The 25,605-nt window shown below is 41.8% G+C and overlaps 1 protein-coding gene across 5 annotated transcripts in view; it reads right to left on the bottom strand.

Annotated features, from left to right (window-relative positions):
* Nucleotides 1-1,751: 1,751 nt before the first annotated feature.
* Nucleotides 1,752-25,605, bottom strand: part of klhl20 (kelch-like family member 20) — a 48,734-nt gene continuing 24,880 nt past the window's right edge. For 4 of the 5 annotated variants that reach the window (XM_061839012.1, XM_061839014.1, XM_061839016.1 and 1 more), the window contains 7 exons: nt 24,609-24,724; nt 17,537-17,720; nt 16,669-16,812; nt 16,449-16,582; nt 9,622-9,830; nt 5,844-5,950; nt 1,752-4,474 (listed from right to left, as the gene is read on the bottom strand). In XM_061839012.1, the coding sequence (XP_061694996.1) occupies nt 4,390-4,474; nt 5,844-5,950; nt 9,622-9,830; nt 16,449-16,582; nt 16,669-16,812; nt 17,537-17,720; nt 24,609-24,724 (979 nt within the window). In that variant the 3' untranslated portion in view covers nt 1,752-4,389. The remainder of the gene's footprint in view (nt 4,475-5,843; nt 5,951-9,621; nt 9,831-16,448; nt 16,583-16,668; nt 16,813-17,536; nt 17,721-24,608; nt 24,725-25,605) is intronic. The other variant, XR_009797697.1, reaches the window with a different exon arrangement.

The following is a 25,605-nucleotide window of genomic DNA, read 5'->3' as shown; positions in this document are numbered from 1 at the left end:
CTTTGGCAAAAGGCAGAAGTCAGCAACTCTGAACTGGTTGACAGTCATTAGCAAGGCACATAGCGACATCACTGAGCAGAAATTGAACCCATCCTGGCTGTACCAAACTCAAGTGTTTGTACCACTACAGCATCACTGAAACTTACTTACTGTAATGTTATGAGATATTCATTCTGAACTGCTCCTGATGTGCTGTACGTGTCACAGTCGCACACTGTACACTGTGCACACTAAAATGCGGCTTAAACTGGGTTGGTTGGGCTAAACCACCCATCCATTTTCTGAGTGGCTTATCCAAACAAAGGTTGCAGGAGTGCTAGAACCTATTCCAGTAATCTTGGGGCAGAAGGCCGGATACACCCTGCACTGGTTGGCAGTCACTGACAGGGCACATATAAACAACCATATGCTATCACATTCACACCTAAAGGTAATTTAGTCCTTAATTAACGTCCCATGTGGGAGGAAGCCCAAGTGCTTGACGGAAATCAATACAGATATGAGAACATGCAAGCTCCAAAGAGGTGGGGATGGGTTTTGAACTCTGGTCCTCAGAACTGTGAGGCAGACCCTCAAACCGGTCATTCGCTGTGGCGCCTGTGCTAAACCAGTGGTTTTTAAAAGTATGGTACCGGCAGTTTCACTCGCTGTATGTGGGCTCCCTCTAGTGGAAGATAACTTTGATCCATGTTTGAGGGGGCGTCAAACTGCTTTTCCAAATCAGGGACTCGAACCATCGCTATTGTCGATGCAAAAATGAGTTCTCATGTTAAAACCATCTGTAGACAATTAAAGTTTAATAGAATGACACTCAAAATAGAAATAGATGAACAACTGGTTTCAACAGAAGAAATTACTACTACCAGAGTGGGCCAGTTAGAGTCTTAACCTCAACCCAATTATCTCAAATCAAAAGTGCTGTTCACATCTGGCATTCCATGATTATTGCTGAACCAAAACACTAACAAGAAATGGTTCAAAATTCCTCCTGGAAATTGTGCACTTAATAAAAAAGTTTGACATGCTTTTTCCAACCTGCTTTGTGATGTTTACATTTTGGTCAGTAAAAATATTTTCATACTACTGTATGTGATATTAGTTTAACTGTCTTGTGAATTGGATAAAGGTGAGATTATATTTTACAAAATTTATGAAGAAATCCAGGTAATTCAAAATGGTTTCACACACTCTGTTTTGAATGTGCAGCAAGCCTTTTGAATGTAAGAGTGGACAAATACTGTCAAGTTAATTATGCCATTAAGAGGCTTCGATCTGAAGACTAATGAAAAAGGGCCTAGTTTCATACTTTCTAAGAATGCGATTACTTTATCGCACTTTTTTTCTTGAAATTTTAGCGAAAATTAGGCTGCTTATTTTGGCAATGACTAATTTTTTTTCACAAAATTTATTAGTAACTTGCTTCAGTAATTTAAATTACTCAAGTAACTTTTGATTTTGGTGTCACAAATAAAAATAATGGAAAAAATCTTTTAAAGAATAAATGCAATTTTGCTGAAAAACATTAGGTTGGCCATTTAAACTTTCTGTAATTCTCCCAATTTTTTGAGGTTTCAAAAAATAATTTTGCCCCTTACAAAAATGTAAATGCCATGTGACCCAAAAAGTTTAAAAATGAAACACTTGGAGACACTACAAAAACATTTGGCAATCTACACTTTTTCGTAATAACTGACCCTAGAAACATAAACCACCTATCTTCTAACAATAAAATACTCAAGAATAAAGCCACCTTCTTTCACAAAAACATATTTTATTTATAATAAAATTTTTGATGTTCAGACCATACTTTGATATGAATCTGTGTTCAGAATCCGTATGGGTCACATTTAAGACCCCCTTGACATAAGTCCTTCAATACAAGGGAAGCAAGTTCAGAGCAAATAATTCCTGGGAAATTGCCCTAAAGTTAAGAACCGCATACAGACATGCCCGGTTATCGTGTCAAGACCTTTTCAAAAAGGTGTAAAAGTATTCAAATGAAGGCTTTTCTTAAGGGAGGGAAAAGTAACTGTGCTTCCCAAAAATAAAAAAAAAATAATGACATACTCGTTCATGATTTTTTTTTTCCTTTTACGGCTCACTCCTTCAGCTGTTACAGCACATTTGCCTCGTTAAATAAAAAACAAATGCATTGTCACAAAAGAAAAGTTGTGTGGTACATTACACAATGGCAGTGAAAAGTAATATTTCTGAGTGTATAATTGAATCAGGCAGTTTAGAGGAAAAATTTTCTTAAAGAGAACTTCACTTTTGTTTTCAAAAACTGGGCTTTACTCTCAATGTTGATTAAAAAGTAAAAACTTAAACATGAAATGGTTGAAGTTGACATTTTGAGAGGGATGCATTTGTAGGTAAGATAACCTGCATAACTACATTGTGGAACGTGACATGGAGACTGACCACTAATCCTAGATTCCATCTGTTAATTTGTGAAATGGTGAAACCACATCTTAGCTGCCTTTAACATTTACCATCACGAGCTTTGTGATTACAGCATCAAAAAAAAATACCCACAAACACCTAAAACAAATATTTCAAAAAGCCCACTGTTTTAGAGCACCAATGCATTAAACAGTCTACATATCTGCATCAAATACAGCTGGTGACTTTGGAATATCTATACAGTTTTGGAAGTGAACAAAATTAAAGACATTTTTTAATCCAAAACACACTTCTAGATGCACTGGAATACATCCTGCATATCCAAACCTTTGTCAAAATTATTTTCACACTCGAAGACGACCACCAGGACACTTTAACCATGAACAGAGAAGAGTGGCACTATCAGGCAGGGTACAGCAGATGGAGCCATTGTATCACAGTGCTGCACACAATGACCCTGTGACGTAACACGACCAAAATGCATTGATCATGCAAGGGGACACAAGATTATGTCGACATTCATATTAAATAAGGGTTTATTAATTCAAGTCATTGACACATTCCAATCAAATACCAATTTTTAAACAAATACTTAAATTGTCTTCATTAGGGAAATTACTTTATAAAATATCCAACAATCCAGTAAGTAGCCTCTATTTCAGAACAAAATCATCAGTATTGCCTACTAGATGGTCACTGCCTTTATTGCCTCAATCTCATTTTGGGGAAAATTTGATTTAAACAGGGTCTGTAGCCTGCAATACTCACTAAGTAAACTGTGTTTCTGAATAGGGTCCATAACCAATATATTAACTCTACATTTACGAAAATGTTATCATAACTGACCCCCACACACCCTCTTTATTTTTTCTTTAAAAAGAAAATCAACTTTTTAAATTTCGGGACATTGTGCAAAAATATCTTAAATCTCATACTCTTGTGATCTTTCCCAACATTCCAGTACTGTATAATCCCAAAAGACCATTCAATTTAAATGGCAGTTATTCCTACTCAAGTAAAGACAGTGATTGATAGAAGAATCTCTAGTTTCTCTCCTGAAAGAATTCAAGGGGTCTGCTACCACGTTTGTAACAGTTTAGAAGGGAGGAACTAAATTGGTAATTAATACGAATAGAACTAAACGCAATTGTGCCTGTCAGCTGCAAACAGAATGAGGAGTTTCAGAACAAGAGTCAAGAATCAGTGAGCATCAGAAGTTTTGGAGTCTCAATGTATGATGAGCCCAAAAAGATCTTTTCAAACAAAGTAAAATGTGCAATATGCAGTCTCTTTAATATGATGTAACTTCCTCCTTGTCCCTTTTCTCTGTTGGCAAGTGGTGGATGATGAAACTGCCTTTTGTCACCAAGTATCCATATAAATTTGAACTCCTGTTTATAATACAGACTTGACCCTTAACAGACTAAAGCTAGGTACGAAGACTGGGAGAGTGTATATCGAGTTAGTATTTATCAGTCTAGACAATTTCTACCGCAAAGGAGAGAGATAAAATTATTTCTTTACTGGATGCTGTATGGGGTTTTATTTTGCCAGTTTTGGGGTCGGTTTGGGAAAAGACCAAAGAGCTATTGAAATCTTCAAACATCCTCCCTTACTCTCAGGTTTAGAGTCAATGATTGCTTACATGTTTACAAACCTGATTTTGAGCTAAATGTTTAGAGGGTAAAACCAAGACCAAGTCACTGGGAAGGGAACATATAACTACCTCTCCAATCAGGCGGTGCAGTGATGCTTGATAGATGTTTGCATTCTCACACCATAAGGATGTGATCACGTACAATCACTGAAGACAACAGTTTGAAAAGTTGATGACAACCTTGCAGGAGAAATGAACAGGAAATATGTTCCGCTTTCAGTGTCGTTTGTCCAAACATTTCTCTCATTCTCACATAAACAGTCTTTTATGGAGGTATGAGTGTTGCTGGCATCCACGTCAAAGTGTGCATGTCTGTGGGGGAGGTAGCGTTACCAAATGTGGGATTCACAGTGAGTCATTTTAATGACGCCCACTCCACCACCTAGTCGTCGGTAATTCATTCCTCCGTACAACCTGTAAAGAGGTCAAAGGAAGTTACAACATGGTATTTTTAAATGAGTCCTTTTCATCAATAAGTACACTGAAACACTAATAACGGTTTATGAAATTGTAAGTGCGCTTTTTAACAAAACTGATGTTACTGCTAAATGATGCAGTGGGGATGCATGGTACAGTATATAATAGCTATGTAGAAAACTTAAGGGCATTGAACACCAGTACTGTCTACCTTGTGGCATAATTTACTTAGAACATATGTAGGGGTCAAACTCAACACCCAGGGGCCCATAACCAGCCGACCACATGATATGTGGTCCATGAAACCATATCATGTGTCTCAACTTCATGTTGCTTGCAAAAATACCAAAATTAAAAAATTGTCTTCACTTTAAAAATTGCAAGCTTTATTGTTACTGATCCTCCATTCAAAATTAATTGAAGAGTTTAAAAAAAAAATATTTATCCTAATTTTTTTATGTTTATGTCGTAAATATAAGGGGGATTATACATGGATTCACAGTAGCTGCACAATATCGGAAAAAAATACCGGTATTTTTTAAACTGGTGAGATATATTGTGATGTAAAATAATACAGGATTAAGGCATCTTTGTACTTGCATGGGCAGCGCAGATGTCACTGCGGCTAACCTGCAGGCAGTTTGCCTTTATACTCGAGCACAACCCACGCATGCACTTTTGAAAATGTACTGCCGGGTGTCACTACAACTGATTCGATTAAGAACGCAGCAGCATAGGTGGTATGTGGAACTGAGAGGAATGTGACGTATGTTCAGTTAAAAAAAAAAAAATTAATATGTTAATGATGGCTGTTACCCTCAAAATACTGGCATTTCATTTCTCCACTGTTGCCACCCATTCAGTCCAAACTAGTAGCCAGCTGGACCATTTACTTTCAATCTCAAAAACATGAGGAAAAACATTTCCTTGAAAATGTTTTTTTGTCTTTTTTTTTTTTTTTTATTAATGGGGAATTAAAATGAAACGACACTTTTGTTCTAAAGGTGCAAACAAAAAAATAGAGCGACTGTGAAAGGACATAACTGCATTCCTCGCTCTGGATGACCATATGAAAAATAATTTCGTCACCTCAGATTACAAAACAAAATAAATTCCATATCACATTGTGAGTGTAGTGCTTTAACTAAAGCATTCTAATACAAATAATTTTCTTAGTAACGGTAATCTGGCATGATTGTGACAAAACGTGCTACACTGGAGGGAGGTAACTCAAAATTCAGACTAAATTCAGAAGCATTTCAAATGAAATGTTCACTAACACAGAGTATTTATAATTCTTAATGTCCGGAACTCTAAAATTCGTAGGATAGTTTGTCATGCAGATAAAGACAAGAGCGGCACCTACCTCCACGTATTGGCATCAGGGTCATAAACTTCTATAGTTTTTAAATATGTCGTCCCGTCGAATCCTCCAACTGCCATCAACTGACCATTGACCACAGCTAGGCCCACCTAAAGATAGAGAAATAATCAAAACCAATATACCAGCATAAAGTGATCCAAGTGTGACTTACTAGAGTGCGAGGAAAAAGTACAGCCCCTTTCCCAAAACTTAAAATATCATGGAAAATGTTGGTGGCAGGGTGGAGAAACTGGTTAGAGCGGTGGCCTCAGTTCTGAGGACCGGGGTGCAAATCCTGGCCCCGCCTGTGTAGAGTTTGCATGTTCTTCCTGTGCCCACGTGGGTTTTTTCCGGGCACTCCGGTTTCCTCCCAAATCACAAAAACATGCCTTAATTGGGGACTCTAAATTGCCCATAGATGTGAATGTGAGTGCGACTGTTGCCTGCCTCTATGTGCCCTGTGATTGGCTGGCCCACCATTTCAGGGTGTACCCCGCCTTCTGCCTAATGACAGCTTGGATAGACCCGGATCTCCCGCGACCCTTGTGACGATGAGCGACTCAGAAAATGGAAAGGTGGAAAATGTTATTTACATAATGTTAAATCTTCATGGAGTTTTTGGGTGGCACGGTGAATCCACTGGAAAGCATTGCCCTCACAGTTTTGAGGTCCTCGATTCAATCCTAGACACGCCTGTGTGGAGTTTGCATGTTCTCCCCTGCCTGCGTGGGTTTTCTCCGGGTACTCTGGTTTCCTCACACATCCCAAAAAGATGCAACATTAGTTGGAAACTCTAAATTGCCCCTAAGTGTGATTGTGAGTGCGACTGTTGTCTGTCTCTATGTGCCCTGCGATTGGCTGGCAACCACTTCAGGGTGTACCCTGCCTCCTGCCGGTCCACAGCTGGAATAGGCTCCAGCACTCACCGCGACCCTTGTGAGGCTAAGCGGCTAAGAAAATGGATGGATGGATGGATGGATGGATGGATGGATAGAAGGATGGATGAATAAACTTTCATAGATTCCAGATTCTGGGCCTACAGTTAAAACAATTTCACTTGTTTATTTTTTCCAGAGTTTGACCCACAAAGTCAGGAATTGAAATACGGTGAAGGAAACATTTACTTCTCAGTTTTTGTTGGGAAAAAATGAAAGAAATTAGGGTGACATTAAATCAATTAAAATATGGTATTTTCAAAATATGTTCATATATGCTTGGTTTGGAATCACTTTCCATAAAATCACTGCCTTGAGACGCCAAAGCATTAATGCAATCAGACTGTGACATTTCCTGGGAGTTATGGAAGCCGCGAGTTCCTTGAAGCTTGCTGACAGTTCTTCCTTATCTTTGGGTCTGGTGCCACTCATTCTACTGATGGATTCTCATTGGGGTTTAGATCCAGCTGGCCAGTCAACCACTGTGATGGTATTAAACCAGTTGTTGGACCTCCTGGCGGCATGGGTAAGGCCCGGGTCCAGCTGGAAGTAGTGTTTCTTTAGCAAACCATTTTTTTTCCAAATGAATGACTCTTTAGTGAATGAACTGAACCGAAACAATTTATGAAATAATCCGTTCATGTAGCTTGGTGGCTGCCATGAGGCGAGCAAGTCGCTTGGGAGCGAAAACTGAACCGTTGAAACATTCTGTCACTTGTGAATTTTTGGTGAATGACCAATGAGCAGCCATGTCTGCGTGGGGGCAGGACTTCATTAACAGTACTGTCAATTGATTTGCGATATGAAAACCTTGTCACTCACTTCGGCGAATGACGAATGAGTCAGCATTAGGCAGTGCCATGCAGGCAGAGGAGAGAGTTAAGTGAACCAAGTGATTGAGTAAGTGAACTGGTGAACTGAAGCATGAGTCGTTCAGGGGAGGCGTTGAAGTGAGTGATTTATTCAATGAACTGGTGAACTGAGGAACAGAAAAGTGATTCTGTCAGTAAACTGATTAATTTAAGTGATTTGTTCATTTGTGATCCACTAAGGAGCAATGTACTGTTACGATGAGTGATCCTTTGCCCAAGGAACAACGTATTATGCTGTGAACTTATTCATGTGTGATTTTTAACAGCAATTCCTGATGTCCTTGTGGATATAACTTCTAGTTCCTTCTGCAACAAAACGGCCCCAAAACATAATCCATAATTATGAAGCCTGTGTGCTTCATAATTAGAATGTTGTTCTGAGGACTATAATCTTCTCCCTTTTTCCTTCAGATGTAACTTTGGTCATTATGAACCAAACAGCTCCACTTCAGTTTCATCAGACCACAGTACATGTCTCCAGAAGTTAAGATCTTTGTTTTGGTGTATTTTTGCGATCCATATTATAGCTTTGTTTTTTCATGAGTAATGGCTTCATTCCCGGTAGGTGGCCTTTCAGCCCATCTTGGTGAATGTCTTGTTTCAGTGTGGATAATGACACTCTACCAGCTTCATCCAGCATCTTCACAAGGTATAGAGCTTATGTTCTGGGAGTGATTCAAACATTTTGGATGAAAACAGGTTAATATCTGGGATACAGAGCCCATCTCCTTCCTGAGTGGAGAATTGGCTGGACAGTCCCGTGATGTTTATACTTGTGTATAATTGTTTGAACAGATCAACGTGGCACCTTCAAGCATCTGTAAAGTGCACTAAGGATGAGCCAAACTTGTTGAGCTCCACATTTCTCTCTCTGATTTCCTTTTCAATTTTTTTCTTTTATTTTCCCATGATTCCAAAAAAAGAAGCAGAGTGTTTAAAGTGTGGTCTTAAGTATATGCCCAGGTGCACTGTCAATTAGCTCACATTATCATTTAACTTACCAGGAGCTTCTAAAGACATGACCTCATCACCTGGGCTACTTTTAGTGTATTGAAACTTTTGACCTTGAAGAAAATATAAAATTCTCTAAGAAATTCTCCTATTAATGTGGCATTTAGCAAAACTGTTACCAAATCACGCTGGCTTTGTCACAAGCCAACCACAATAGAAAAGTACAACTTTTTCGTTTGTCTTTTTGCAAGTTTATTTATCTTTCTTAACCATGGGTCCAAAGAAATTAAGTTGTGTGGGTGTGTACGGTCGTACATATGTTTTCACCCAGTTGTCAAAGTTTGCCACCTCTTCAATTCCCCTCGATGCCTTTTGCCTGTCACTCACCGTTCTCTTCCCATTCTCCCCCAACAGCAAAGGTAAATGAAAGTTTTTTTTTATTATTCTTTACATTATGTACTCCCAACGCTTATTTTTGACAGTGTGAGTGTGGGGGGAGGTGGATTGGAATGGGTTAGACTATTTAATGTAAAATGAGCTTCTACTTACGAAAAATTTACATTACGAACAAGTTATGGAATGGATAACTTTTGTAAGTAGAGGTACCACTCCATATTGAGTCCTGACAGTAACCCAAGTACGATGTTGTGGAATGACAAAAGAGCAATTCACATCAGATAACCCAGGAAACTTGCAACTGCAACAGTTTGGTAAAAAGAATAATCCAAAATTCATCCTGATTGTTGTGCATGTCTGATCTTCAACGACAGAAAATGCTTGGTTGAAGTAATTGCTCCAAATTTATAGCTATCAAATTGAAGAGTTAAATTTTTCTTCCCTATCCTGTGAACATTTATTGTGAGGTATTTGTTTAAGCAGACACCGTTGATTTAGCCTTGTGATTTGGATGGAAATCAGACCACATTTTATGACCAATTTGTGTTAAAATGACAGAGCTGACAGTTTTTCCTACAACTGTAAGTACCAATTCACTGAAATAATCACGTTGACAGCAATACATACCCCACTCCGTCTAGATGTCATGGCAACCACAGGAGACCACTGGTTAGTCCTGGGATTGTAACGCTCAGCACTGCTCAGCTCTGTTGTGTCATCCCGGCCTCCGACAGAATAAATCATGTCTTGGTAGACTGCACAGCCAAGGTGCTTTCGTCGAGTACCCATTGGAGATATCGTGTGCCATCGGTTCTCCTGAGGATTGTAACGCTCCACTGAGGAGAAAGATGAAAACGATTTCCTTATGTTAGACACAAACAAAACACCCCAAAACTCAACTAAACGTGTAGATTTTTATAAATACTGTGGTCTCATTCCGCATTGCGGTTTCCTTGATTGTTCTAGATGTACTTTCGAAGATACTGACAAAACTGTCCACAGCATACAGTGCCGTGAAAATATATTTTCCTCACTCCTGATTTCTGTTTTGCATATCACACGCAAAGGTTTCAAATCAAACCAATTTTAATAGCACTCAGAGACAACCCAAGGAAATATAGAATGCAAATCCAAAAATCCAAACCTTTCTGACCCTTGTGAAATCACAAAGTTATTGTGACTAATCACAAATTTTGTAAAGATGAGTTCAATTTTACAAGCTTCACCCAAACCTAATTACTGCCATACTTGTTGAATCAGGAAATCACTTAAATAGAATATTTCAGAGAACTTGAAGGAGGCTACAAGATCTCAAGAACCAATGACTCATCCCATGATCCAAAGAAATTAAAGGAATGAAAAAAATGTGATGGAAGTCATCATTCTGGAAAAGGCTACAAAGCAATTTCTTAGTCTTTGGGGTTCCAGCAAACCACTGTCAGAGTAATTATCCACAAAAGGAGAAAACTGGGAACACTGGCACATCTTCCCAAGAGTGGACGACCAACTAAAATTATTCCAAGAGTGCGACGACGACAACTCATTCAGGAGGTCACCAAAGAACCTCAAACAACCTCAAAAGACTTGCAGCTCTCGCTGGCCCCAGTTAAGGTCAGTGTTCATGACTCCACTAGAGTAAGACACCGGCCAAAAATGGTATCCAAGGGAGAGTTCCCAAGTACACAAGTACAATGACACGATCACAAACTTGATCTGATCGGGGTGGCCGTTCCTCCCAATCACACGCTTTGCTTCCAGGTCTCACTGTATTTGCTCACGTGAGCATTAAAGTCCCCCAACAGAAAGATGGGATTCCCCAGTATGAGTGCTCTCTCGAACATGCCTCACATCATGCTCCTTCCTTCTTAGTGCCAGCATGCCACAAAATGTGCTGGGAGGAGGTAAATAGCGTTAAAAGTGCATGTTTTGTACCAATTATTTCACAAGTTATTATTTTATATGTTTTATTATTTGTTAGTTATATTATTCTCTTTAGGGGTCCCATAGCTCAGTGGTTAGAGTGTTTTTAGTGGTTAGTGGTTATTCTCTTTCCTGTGGTGTGATAATTTTAGTTTCAATGTGACACAATGAGTGTGTTCAACATCGTCAGTCACCTTTTCGACTGAACGACTCATAAATGCCAAATATTTTAAAATGTAATTTCAAAAGAGTCATACAATATTTTAAAAACTAAATACAAGTGTATTTGTGGATTTTTGTAGTACCAACACCTTTAGAGTACAAAAAGTCTCTGAATTCTTTTAAATAACGTTGCGACGCTGTTGCTAACCAATGATGACAAAAGTACTTACCTTTAATGCGACTTCTGGTGCTTCATGGTTTTGATAATGACTTTATAGTCTGTTTCTTACGCAGTCAGATTAAGCTTTCATGCAGGGGTTGAGACTTCCATTCGTTAGTCGTTAACATAATTAAATTTGATTTGCCATCATGATGGTACAATGGTGAACAGTTCTTGCAGACCAAGGCATGTCTTTTGTTCATTTGATTATCTTATCTTTATGCGAAGTTGTCAAAATATTTATAGGTAACATCAAGTACGAATGCTTTGGGATACTACCCATCTGTGAATGGTTTTCTATTTTTCACAATTGCTAAAGCGCCGGCAAAGCTCTCTGAATTCCATTCACCTAGCTGGGTCTAAACACGGATTTGCTGCCGACTCTGGAAAGTAGCTCGACATGCTTTCTTCCTGCTGACCCCGCAGGATATTTTGATGCAAACGTAGTATGGCGCGTGTCAAAATGGCCCTTTACATTTGAGTATTTCATCATTGCAGTTATGTCATTATAATTTAGACACGCATGAGAACCTTCTCTCTCCACCAAGGCGAATTCCTCTGTCCATTCTTGCCAAAAATTGCAGTACTCATTTTTTTTTTTCTTTGAGCAATCTTTGTCAAAAGTGTTTCCACAACAGTTGTTCCGACACAATCTGCGTTTGACCCCATCTGCACCTGCGCACATCGACTGCCATATTGGACAGCGAACTACGGCTACCCTACTAGGACAAACTGTCACTGCCACATTTGCGTTGCCTATGTGACACAAATGACATGTACGGTATGTTGTTATGAGGGCTCTGCGAGCCTTATGCAACCATCAAAAGAGCCAGATATGGCTCGCGAGCCACAGGTTACCCACCCCTGGTGTAGGGCAATGTGAGCTTCTTCTGCTTATATATGTGTGACCAGTTCTCACTGCCTCATGAGCACCATTATGTGGTATCTTACATACACGCTAAAACACGTGCGACATACATGCTGACAGTGAAATCATTGTCTATTAATACGGTATTCATAATTTGAGGGTGTTACGTTACTTACACCCCCGTGAATAAGGGAACACTGTACTCCATTATTTTGTGTAATATGGATCCGCCCCCAAAAAAACAAATATAGATAAAGCGTATTAATCTCTAATTCTAGTCCCTCAACTAAAATTAGACTAAAACAAGCAATTTATATTACTAAAATCAAATTACATTTCAGTCAAAAGAGTGACAACTACATCAACTGATCATACTGTGTATATATACTCAATACTGTATGTATTTGTATAGCTTGGCATTGACAATGCAGTGCTGCGGGTAGCTGTGTCACATTAGCTTATAAGACGGAAATGTATTTTTTCTGTGTGAAAGACCATGTGCATTTTGATTCAGTGTTACATCTTCAACGTTGCAATACCGCTTCAAAATTTGAATATTTGCAAAACCAGTGACTATCACTTGGTATGTGATGTGCTTAAAGGAGGAGTTTGTCAAAAATAATACGAATAGAAGCACACATTAAAAGTTAGTAGATGAGGGTTCAGTGTTTCTTTTGATGCCAAAATTATCCAGATTTCACTTCGAAATATCTCTAAATTGGAAAAGTATTATCGAAATTCCTTTCTTGGTCAGACATTCCAATTTGTCAGTTTGCCACACCTGCAGTGCTTCCTGTTCAGACCCCCCATTGCTCGTGGATACGTTTCACCGAACAGAGAACGTCCACTGTCTGGCATTAATGTGGCCGATTTTTATGAAAAATAATTACAAACAAAACAAAAATAAAGTACAATGTTCAAGCCTATGCGTTTGAGCCAGAATACACACAGGCGGAACGTGACAAATGAGAGAGGGGGTGTGACGCTGCCGACAAACAATAACAACAGTCGCAATAATCAGGGTTCATACTCAGTCCGACCAAAAAAATTTAAGGGCTTTTTAGGGGCATTCTTACGGGCTGACACGAAAAATTTAGGGCCAACACAAAAAATTTAGGGCCATCGTGGGAAATCAAGAGTAAGGAAAGAAGACTCACCCAAAGGTGCCATCAACCGTTCTTGGTTCATCAAATGTTCCAGTATCTCAGTACCTGTGACAGTGATCACCTGTCGCCCCTTGTGGTAGTTCTCATTGATATGACCATTGTCAACGTCTTCACATAACAATATACAGAAAGACAGATTCTAACTACAATTGCAACTAGGTACACAAACGTCTTCTACTGATGTCTGTTTCAGCACCCCTACTCTAGCTCCTTGAGCCAACCCAGTGCCTCCTCTATTTGTTGCTGCAGAAGTGCCAAAGTGGCTCTCTTGTCCATTGCTCTGCCTCTGAGCGCATTGGCCTCTGTGATAAACCTCAGATTCCTCTTTTCTTCTGCCTCCTCACACAGCCTGTCAGCCTTTTCAATAAACGTTGATATATCAGTCTCTATTCTGGCTTTTTTGGCTTTGAGGTAGTAGAGATGAAAAGTGGGCAGCGATGCCAAATGTAGCCAGGTAAGTCTTCCTTTCCCCGCAGTGGTAGTTTTTAGCAATGTCATTGTCTGGGAACATGACTGCAAACACTTTTGAATTATTTTCACAAGATTTGTAACTGTATTGGCTGCAGATCACTTTTAAAGTCCACACGATCTCTGCCTTTAACGAGTCCGTCTTCGTGTATTGAACTACGTTCATAAAGCCTGACTTCTGGCTGGACAACTGTAGGTGCGCATTAGGGATCGCAAACGGCTACAAATAACGTTTTTTTTTTTTTTAAACCGAAATCGGACTTTCGAAATGGGTTAATATTTCCAATCATTTCTTCCGGTTCCGGTACTCCACATTGCGCTATTTTTTTCAACATCATTTCCACTTTTTTCAAGTTTCGCTGTTAGAGTAAAGTTGGACTCAAAAGAACATTCAGTTAAATCAAAGAAACATCAAAACATGGCATCGAGGAAACGCTCCAAAGTATGGGAGTAAACTTGTTTTATTGGCAGACATAAAAACAATACTCGCATAACGGGGGGAACTCTGAACTCGTCAATCCGGAAGAGCAACAACAAAAACAGTACGTGCAGAACCCCACACCCCAACTCGAGGTCCCGCGGGTGAATTATGTAAACACCACTACGGTACCGGTTTTTGGCTACAGGTGTTCGGTTAAAACCAGTTATGAAAGTAAGTGTTTTTTTGCGATCCCGAGTGCGCATGCACTGCTAGTACCACTGCCTGAAGTTGATGCTTCACTATCTTGATATTTTAGAAACAGATTCATACCAACGGAAGATGAGAGAGTCTTCGCCAAATCAGCGTGTCTCCTGTTTTTCCCGGTGCGACTCCAGCGCTTTGACGCCCATCTTTTCAAGCTGGCAACTCTGCTTGCACAGATGGCAGTAAAACATGTGCCGATCTTTTGGATCTCGACGAACCCAGCTCCCAAACTCCTTACTTTCAACCCAAGCTTCTTGAAAAATGCACTTCCCCGTGATACAAGTTGGATTGATGAAAGAATTACGCTACGTCGTAACGAAGACGAAATGAAATGCCTACTCACGGAAACAAATAATGGAATATCGACAAGATGGCGACTAGTTGTCAACACGGTGACTTCCGTTGACAATTTCCGGCTGATTTGGACGCCAGATGGATTGCTATTTTTTTTTTTTTTACAAAAAAGATTAATTTATTTTTTAGGGAGAATTTTGGCGGTAGAGGTTCTCCCTTTGATATTTGTAAGTATGGGTGTGTAAGTAACGTAACCCCCTCAAATTATGGATGCTGTATTAATAGACACTGATTTCACTGTCAGCATGTATGTCGCACGTGTTTTAGCGTGTATGTAAGATACCATATAATGGTGCTCATGAGGCAGTGAGAACTGGTCACACATATATAAGCAGAAGAAGCTCACATTGCCCTACACCAGGGGTCGTAACCTATGGCTCGCGAGCCATATCTGGCTCTTTTGATGGTTGCATAAGGCTCACAGAGCCCTCATAACAACATACCGTACATGTCATTTGTGTCACATAGGCAACGCAAATGTGGCAGTGACAGTTGGTCCTAGTAGGGTAGCCGTAGTTCGCTGTCCAATATGGCAGTTGATGTGCGCAGGTGCAGATGGGGTCAAACGCAGATTGTGTCGGAACAACTGTTGTGGAAACACTTTTGACAAAGATTGCTCAAAGAAAAAAAATGAGTACTGCAATTTTTGGCAAGAATGGACAGAGGAATTCGCCTTGGTGGAGAGAGAAGGTTCTCATGCGTGTCTAAATTATAATGACATAACTGCAATGATGAAATACTCAAATATAAAGCGCTTTGATATTTTTTTAATTTAAGGCCTTTTTAGGGGCTAGACCGGTTTTTGCGGATTTTAAGGACGTTTAGGAGCCCCTAAATGCACCTTTGAAAATCTAGGGGTTTTTAGGAACTTTTAGGGCTGCGTGCGAACCCTGAATATATGGACCGCGGAGAGTTTCCAGACAGGCTCGTTTCAAAAACCGGTGTTTGTGTTCTCTTTGTGACCTAATGACAACTGTGGCAGAAGGCTGGTGTTGTGAGTTTGAAAAGGTCAAACAAAAAATGGTGTGTATCTGAATGAATTTGGATACCAATCAACATGTGTGCATAACTTCCTTAGATAGATACGAAGTGGTTTGTTTGGACTAAGGCGTGTTACATAATTTACTGATGATCCATGACAGTTTGATGAAAGGACCAGTTGTACATCCAGTGGAAAATCAGTGAGTGCACATTTTTAACGGGCTTGGAATGCTATGTGAGCTTTATGAATGCTATGGGCTATGTCCAAAGTTTAGCAAAAATGCGAGCTTATTTTCTGAGGACGGCGTAGGACTATCTAATGGTTTATTTATATCTGAAACATAAAATGCAAAAAACAAAATAAATAAATAAAATTGTGACTTCCCTAAAGTTATTGCACGTATATATCCATCCATCCATTTTCTTAGCCGATAATCCGCACAAGGGTTGGGAGTGCTGGAGCCTGTCCCAGCTGTCAACGGGCAGGAGACAGGGTACACCCATGCAGACAGTGGGAGAACATGCCAACTACAAATGGAGGTACGGTATTGAACCTCATCATTACTGTGGGGGCACTTTCTCAAATCAGAGTTTCAGTTGCCAAAGTTCACATCACACTTTTTAATATACCTGTATTTAACGGCGATGTCCCATCAGACCCACCAACAGCATACAGAAAACCCCCTAGCACAGCCACAGCGACACCCAGTCGCCTGGTGCTCATTGAGGCCACACGTGTCCATTTGTTCTCCTTTGGATCATACCTGCGTAGCAAGGTAGTTGACACTCTCAAAACAACCAAATCATTTTAATATGCAACTCATTGTGCAGTAATGTTTTATATAGGTACCTTTCAACAATGTTGAGACAGGAAACACCATCCTGTCCTCCCACAGCGTATAAATATCCACCTAGAACAGCCACACCTACACTGGTGCGACAGGTGCTAGTTGGGGCCACGTCACTGCTCCACTGGTTGGTCTTTGGATCATATCTGGAAAAAACAAGGGATAGAGAAATGTCCAACAAAGACGTTGACAATAAGCTTGGGCAGAAAAAAAAATGCACTGCTAAAATTGGACCACCTTCTATTTTCTTCTACAAAGCAGGGGTGAGCTAACTAAGGTCTGCGGCCCACATAGTTTGCTCCATTCTTTAATCTGGCCACCTGTGTATACATGACATTATGAGTCCTGTCATATTTTTGGCATCAAGTCATTTTCCCTAAAATTTGTTAATTCCAACAGTTATAATTTTTATTTACTGATCTCAATAATTTATTCATCACAAAATAGATTCACTGATTCTTAAGTGGTATGGAAAAACACATTTTAGAAAAAACATAAAATACAATCAAACATATTAAAATGAATAGATTTTTTTCAACAAACAGAAAATAAATCTAGAGAGATAAAAGTTGAGACAAAAACTCTGCTAGTGCTTCTGGGTATCTATTCACGTGCTTCGCACATACAACCTTCAGACATAGTAGCAGGCTGTGACGCCAAGAGGTGGAGTTGACTAAACTTAACAACAAAGAGCTCTAATAAAGTGTCATGGCTTCAGTCTGGGAAAAAAAATGTAGATCAGGAAAGTCCTATCATGACAAAAACTGAAGAGGCCAAGACCAGGGGTGAGTGGGGTATTTAACAATTGCCCTCTTTTGTAAACATTGAAAAGCACTGCTCTAAAGACATAAAAGCATTATTTTTGCACACCTTTCTACTGAGTTGAGGTAGGAGGAGCCGTCATGCCCTCCTACAGCATAAAGCAAGTCATCCAGGACACTGACACCCACTCCGCAACGCCGTTTACTCATTGATGCCACCATCCGCCACTCATTGGTTTGGGGATCGTAACGTTCCACACTGGATATGGCATCCCCGCTGCACCAACCACCAACTACAAAAAAATGAAAGATGAAGACTAACCAAAATCTAGGAACACAGATCTGAAAATGGAAAGGCAATTTGCAGATTTAGAAAACAAATATAGTGGAATTTCAAGAGAACAGACTACCGTACAGGCATACCTCAACTAGTTAGTCTCGACTAACAAAAAATTCAAGTTACGAAAAGCCTCCCCAGAAAAAAATTGTCCCTAGTTACCAAGGAAATTCAGGAAACAAAAGAAAAAAATTGTGCTGGATTCCAACAAATGTAAACAAAATACAATATAGGATATATTGTATTTTGTTTTAAATACGGCGGTGTTTACCATGCACATTTTCGCAAGATTATTCAAAGTCGTCGATAGAGCAATAGAGCCGCTCCCCCATTGGCTACCGTCGGAGCATCTTCCTGGCATCACATTGGCTCGGAGGGATGTCAATCTTTAGCCATGATGCACTTCCTGTCTCTTGGGTTTGTGTGGCACGATAGAACTGCTCCCCCCATTGGCTATGATGTAGGATCTTCCTGGCATCACATCCCTCCATTGGCTAGCAAGGACATCAATCTTTATTTCTGGTACCTCAATCTTTACCCATGATGAGTCTCTTCTATCTTCGTCACTAAATCCATTGTTGTATGATCGCGCACAGTCGCACCGTACAACTTCTTTGTGGATTGAGTCATCTTTTTTCACCATGGGCCCCAAGGAATTGTTTCAGTGAGAAGAAGAGGAGAGTTGTTTAGTCCTTCAAAATAAATCAAGAAATCATTGAGAAATGTAAAAAGTTGTGCTTGCATGTGGCCTCATGCTGCTGCTCCACGGGACTTTGAGAGGATCGAAGTGGAGGTTGAACTTGAGGAACATGTTTCGCTGGGAAACGCTGAGGCTCAGGAGCACCACAAGGATCTTTTGACGTTCAGGAGCACCATGAGAATCTTTCGAAGCGCGAAAGGAGCTTGAGGCGATGCAACGCATGGCAATGCAGGAGCAGTTTGCGGCGTAGAGGAAGAGGCAGCCACTATTAAATCAGCCAGAATTTAAAAAAGAAATTCCATGACATTTCCAAATTCAATCAAAAGAATCATCCGGAAAATGTATTACTCATCAGGCTATCGCTCATTTCAAAGAGGTTTGCCATGCACATTTCCGCAAGATTATTAAAAGCCGTCAAAGGCAAACATCCTTGAATTGTTTCGTCACAAAACATTGAAAGTCAATATTAATGTCTGTTTTGAATTCATAGTTTGTGGAATTTATTAATTTTAGCGGAATTAAATTTTGTGCGAGCCTTCTCCTTCCGCCACAATGCTTCGTCATATTGACCTCTCTCTTTGTATCGTTGCTCAATGCCAAAAGTAAATTAACTTAATTTTCTATTATTCTTGAGATTATGTACACTTTGAATGCTTATTTTTAAGGTAAATGTACATGTTTTTTTTCATTATTCTTTACATTATGTACACTTTGAATGCTTATTTTGGGCGGCGGGAGGGCTTTGGAACGGATTAGGCTATTTACATGTAAAATCCATTTCTATTTTTGAAAGATTCAAGTTACGAAACGATTTCAGGTACAGATTAATTTTATAAGTAGAGGTATCACTGTATTTTCATGATTATAGGGTGCACCTAAAATTCTTAAATTTTCTCGGAAATGGATGGCGTGTCTTATAATATGGAGCACCTTATATGTGAAACGCCGTCCAAAATTGTAACCAACTGGGAGCATTTCCTGCTGACACGCTAATATATAGAGGAAAACCAGACGTAGACATGACAGGGGGATGTGGGAGTGTCCATAAAAGTTATGAACAAAATCAGTGACAAAGGGCAGCCTTGGCGGAGTCCAACTCTCGCCAGAAACAAATCCGACTTATTGCCAGCAATGCAGACCAAACACTGACACCGGTCGTCCAAGGACTGAACAGCCTATATCAGAGGCTTCGGTACCCCATACTCTAAGAACACTCCACAGGACTCCCCGAGGGACACAGTCGAACGACTTGTCCAAGTCCACAAAACACACAGACTTGTTGGGTGAACTCATATGCATCCTCGAGGATCCTGCGGAGGGTGTGGAGCTGGTCCACTGTCCCACAAACAGGACGAAAACCATATTGCTCCTCATGAATCTGAAATTCGACTTCCCAAAGAACCCTCCCCTCCAGCACCCCTGAATAGACCTTACCGGGGACGCTGAGGAGTGTGATCCCCCTGAAGTTGGAACACACCCTGCGGTCACTCTTCTTAAAAACCGGGACCACCACCCCAGTATGCCAATCCAGAGGCACTGTCCCTGATGTCCATGTGATGTTGCAGAGGCCTGTCAACCAGGACAGCCCCACAACATCCAGAGCCTTTAGGAACTCCAGGCGAATCTCATCCACCAAGGAGCTTTTTAACCACCTCAGTGACCTCAACCCCATAGATTAAGGATCCCCCTCAGAAAACTCAGACTCAGCTTCCTCATGGGAAGGCGCGTTGGTGGAATTGAGGAGGTCTTCGAAGTATTCTCCCTACCAACTCACAACATCCCGAGTGGAGGTCAGCAGTACCCCATCCCTAGTATACATAGTCTTGACGGTGCACTTCTTCCCCCTCATGAGATGCCGGACTGTGGATCAGAATTTCCTCAAAGCCTTCTTGAAGTCGTTCTCCATGGCCTCACCAAACTCCTCCCACGCGTTTTTGCCTCAGTGACCACTGAAACTGCATTCCGCTTGCCCAGCCGGTACCAATCACCTGCCTCGGGAGTCCCACAGGCCAAAAATGCCTGATAGGACTCCTTCTTCACCTTGACAGCATCTCTCACTGCTGGTGTCCACCAACGTGTTCGGGGGTTGACGCCACGACAGGCACCGACCACCATACGGCCATAGGTCCAGTCGGCTGCCTCACCAATGGAGGTGCAGAACATCATCCGCTCGGACTGAATGCCCCCTGCCTTCCATGAAACATGAGCAAAGTCCTTTTGGAGGTTGGAGTTGAAATTCTTTCTGACGGGGGAATCTGACAGCCATTCCCAGCAGACCCTGACAATACATTTGGGCCTGCCACATTGGACTGGCATCTTCTCCCACCATCGAAGCCTACTCACCGCCAGGTGGTGATCAGTTAACAGCTCTTCCCAATCACACTTTTACAGGTCTCACTGTCATTGCCCATGTGTCCCCACGACTCGCTCTAAGGACTCCAAAAAGAGTGAGTACTCTGACCCGCTGTTTGGTGCATAGGCACAAACAACAGTCACGACCCGTCGCACTCCCTGAAGGCAGAGAGAGGCTACCCTCTCATCCACCGGGGTAAATCCACCGGGGGGCAATAAGTATACCCACACCTGCTCTGGGCCTATCACCGTGGGCAACTCCAGAGTGGAACAGAGTCCATCCCCTCTCAAGAGGAGTGGTACCAGAGCCCAAGCGCTGCGTAGAGGAGAGTCTGACTATACCGAGTCGGAACTTCTCGACCTCACAAACCAGTTCGGCCTCCTTCACTGCCAAAGAGGTAACATTCTATGTCCATAGAGCCAGTGTCTGAAGCTGGGGATAATATCGCCAAGGTCCCCAGCTTCAGCTACTACCCATCTCACATTGTACCCAACCCCTATGGCCCCTCTTACATACAGGTGGTGAGCCCATGGGAAGGGGGACCCATGTTACCCCTTCAAGCTGTGCCTGGCCAAGCCCCATTGGTGTAGGCCCAGCCACCAGGGGCTCGCCTTCGAGACCCACCGCTCGGCCTGGCTCCAGAGGGGGCCCCCGGTGACCCGCAGCCAGGCACGGGAAACCTGAATCCATTTGTGTATACCATCATGGGGATTTTTTGGCCATGCTTTGTTAGGTCTGGTCGTATTTAATGTTACAAATGTAAATAACGGTAAATTTTCACCATTCACACATGAGAATCAAGACCTCTAATTGGTCTATATTGACGTAAATTAATTCAATCCAAAATACTGGAGATTTCATTTCTGATGTTTTCATGATTATGTTCAGATACATTTTGGTGCCAATGGGTCACAGTTTTGTGATGTGAAGCAATGTTCAGCTTCTCTATAGTGAGCGCATGAGAGGAGGAAAATTTAACAGTACATGACCATAAACCAAAACATTTGAAGATGAAGAGAGATTACCATCTTAATTTTGGTGATGATTTGTCACAGTTTTGTCACATAAGCAACATTAAAGTGGGACTGTCATCCCTATAAACATTCTAAAATAGATATTGTAATGAAAAATACATAACAGTATTCACTTCAATGTCTATACGAAAAAATATATGTGAGCGGATCGTGCATCATCCATGCGCAAAGTTGCGCAATTCAGTGTCCCTCGACATCCAAGTGGTCACCATATTAGTCGTGTCCTCTGTCCTTGACGTCATCGTCACTTCCCCGTTGAAAACAACAAAGATATTCGGATTTTTCCGACGACCCTTCTGAAACCGAAGCTCTTTTCGAAAAGGACACCACACAATCAAGTGAAGTTACCGGGGTAATATTACACTATTGTTTCAAGCCCTCAGGGCAATATTACACTATTGTTTCGAGCCATATACAGATGATATGCGATCACTGCCAAACCGCATCCCCGTCCGATCCACTTCCGTAGTGGAGATGAGACATCGCGGCTCATCGCAGCCGGCCGGTGTGGTTTATGACAGAGGCGAGCGGTGCTGCTTTAGGGGGGGGGTGCTCACTGACACCGCAGTACTGAGCAACACAGTCAGGCCGGGGCGCTTTATGCGCGCACGCGACTGAGTAATGCATTCTCGGCTGGGTTCTTCGGAGCCGCCCCCTTCGCAAAGCCTGATGCGCAGCCTTCACAGAAGCTGTGACCGCCGAACGCGGCGCCTCAGTCGGTGTGGCTGATTTTCTGCGCCAGTGAACTATAAGTAGGAGGTGGAGCCGAGCCATGCCGCTTTTAGGGGTATGTTCAAAGCCGCCGCAGCACGCGATGAACACTATCGAGACGAGGCTGAGTGAGATATCGTTGGCTGGGCGACGCGCACATCGACACATTTCATACGCTGATCTTTTGTTACGTTATGAGAGGGACCGATTACGTGGTCCGCCCCAAACTATTATTTTTTTTTTAGTAGCTGTATACACACATTTACCTGTTATTTGGAACCCACGAAGGTCTTGTCCTCTGCACCCATGCAATCCATTTTTCACAATGAACAGGGTCTCTTTCAAATTTATGAAGGGTAATTCCATTCTCCCAAGTGTTCAAGCAATGTCCAGCAATGCAATGAGCCGGCATTTTGGCTAACACGAAGGAACAACGAGCTACCTTCCCGGAGGTAAAATGAATGGAAATAAACGAGTCCACGAGGGGGCGCTGCTGTCCTTTACTTCACTTCCTGCTTCTTCTTGAAAACAAATCCCTGAGAGGATATTCATGGCGGGAGTTACAAAAAGCTGTATACGTCAAAATCATAATTTTGTGGTGAAAAAACACATGGGACCATATTGGCTGTGGGTTTTTCATTAATAATATACCAAAAATCATCAATTTCACGACAGGCCCACTCTAAGCTTTTCTGTTTAGTGAGGCACACATCTAGCATGCAGCTGTGTGCCCCACGGATACGCCGACGGCCAAGCCGTGTGTCACGCGGAGGAACCGGCACCCAAGCCATGTGCCATGCGGAGGAACCGGCACCCAAGCCGTGTGCCCCGTGGACAAGCTGAGGGCCAAGCCGTGTGCCTCGCGGAGGAGCCAACGGCCAAGCCGGGTGCCCCGTGGATGAGCTGGCAACCAAGCAGTGTGCCCTGCAGACGAGCTGACGGCCAAGCCGTGAGCCTTGCAGAGGAACCAGCGGCCAAGACGTGTGCCCCGCGGACAAGCCGACGGCCAAGCTGTGTGCCTCGCAGAGGAGCCAGCGGCCAAGCCGTGTACCCCACGGACGAGCATGGCTTCGGCCGGGCTGGCTCATACATATTGTCTGGAAGTCTGTTGTTAGTTAGAAGTAATACGTGTATCATCTAAATATGGCTCGAAACAATGGGGTAATATTGCCCTAGTCACTTTACTTGATTGTGAGATGTTCTCTTCTTTGAAAAGAGCTTGTGTGTCTGAAGGTGAAAGACAGTGTTTTCAATGGCGAATGTCCGGGGTGACATCACGGATAGTAAATGCAGCCAATATGGTGACCACTTGGATGTCGAATGATACTTCCGCAAATTTGCACATGGATGACGCGCTCTCCAGTTATATTCATTTTTTCGTATAGACATTGAAGTGAAGAATGTGATGTTTTTTTCATTACAATATCTATTTTAGAATGGATATAGGGATGACACTTGACCTTTAAGCGTGAATTGTCCTAACACTTGCAAAAAAAAAAAAAAGTCATGGCCAATGCTTTGGCTGTATTTCAGTTTTTAGTTAGTTATTATTAAAAAAAATTCCCTGTTCCATCTTCTACCACTTTTCCGGGTCGGGTTGCAGGGGCAGTAGCTTTAAAAGTGGTGGCCAGACTTCCCTTTCCCCAGTCACTTCATCCAGCTCTTCCGGGGGGATTCCGAGGAGTTTCCAGACCAGCCGAGAGACGTAGTCTCTCCAGCGTGTCCTGGGTCGTCCCCAGGGTATTTTTCCAGTGCGACGTGCCCGCAACACTTCACCAGGCATGGATGTATCAGAATTAGATGCCCGAGCCACCTCATCTGGCTCTTCTCAATGCAGGGGAGCAGCGGCTCTCCTCTGAACCCCTCCCAGAAGACCAAGCTTTTCACCCCATCTCTCAGGAAAAACTCGGACACCATGCAGAGGAAATTAATTTTGACCGCTTGTATCCAGAATCTTGTTCTTTCAGTCAAGACCCACAGCTGGTTTGGAAGCATTTTGTTCATTTTTTTTGGTTTTTTTCTATTTTTATACTTTAAAAGATTCACCTGCAAAAAGGACTTCTCCACAACGTATGGGTTTCCGAGGCCGGGTTCTTGGGCCTTGCATCAGTGGCCTTTCTTGTGGCAGGAGCAGGTAGTTCTTAGCCTCGTCCACCAGGTCTCTAATCGTCAGAGAACAGAGTTAGTAGCATACAATATTAACCAAGTAAAAATATAACTGATACGCTGTTCAACAGTCTGGAGTCTCCAGTGTTATATTTTATGCTTCATATTCTACCACACATTTTCAATGCCAGACAGGTCCGGAGTGCAGGCAGGCCAGTATCGTTCCCGTGTAAATTCCCCATGCCATTGGCAGTAACACAGCCTCATACCATCACAGATAATGGCTTTTGAACATTGCATCCATAACATTCCAGATAAAATAATTTAAAATCTGGACTTGTCGGATCACAGAACACATTTCCACTTTGTATCATCTGTTGATAAATAGCTTTTGCTTTGCATAGTAAGGTTTTTAGTTGCACTTACTCATCCAGCGCCACACTGTTTAACTGACACGGGTTTTCTGAAATGTTCCTGAGTCAATGTGGTTATATCCTTTTCCCCACTGGTCCCCAACTGCCGGGACACGAACTGGTACCGGTCCGTAGACCATTTTGTACCAGGCCACAAAGAATGAATAATGAATTATTAAACCATTTTTTTTCCGGGTGTCTTATTTTGAACAACTTCCGCCCTTGCTTCATTTCCACGCTTGACTCTTTCGCTTGTCTTTTGCTTGCATCGTCAATCCAAGCTAACCTTCAAAATTGTTCACTGGATAGTTTCTTTGGAAAGACTATATCAGACAACGATGAGACAACAGAGGGGTTACAGACTGCTTGCAAAGGGAAGGCTGCATTTAAAAGAAAATACCAAGTTTCCTAATTGTGTTACAGGTTCATCCCATCTGGTGATTAACAAGCCCCACACCAATAGCGTCAGGTCGGTATCAAAACAATGAGAGCTCAAAAGTGAGGTGCTCTTGTAAAACTGAGCA

This window comes from Syngnathoides biaculeatus, chromosome 13 (assembly GCF_019802595.1).
Source record: "Syngnathoides biaculeatus isolate LvHL_M chromosome 13, ASM1980259v1, whole genome shotgun sequence".
Lineage (NCBI taxonomy): Eukaryota > Metazoa > Chordata > Actinopteri > Syngnathiformes > Syngnathidae > Syngnathoides > Syngnathoides biaculeatus.
The sequence above is the reverse complement of the archived record's forward strand: the minus strand, read 5'-3'. Positions and strand labels throughout refer to the sequence as shown.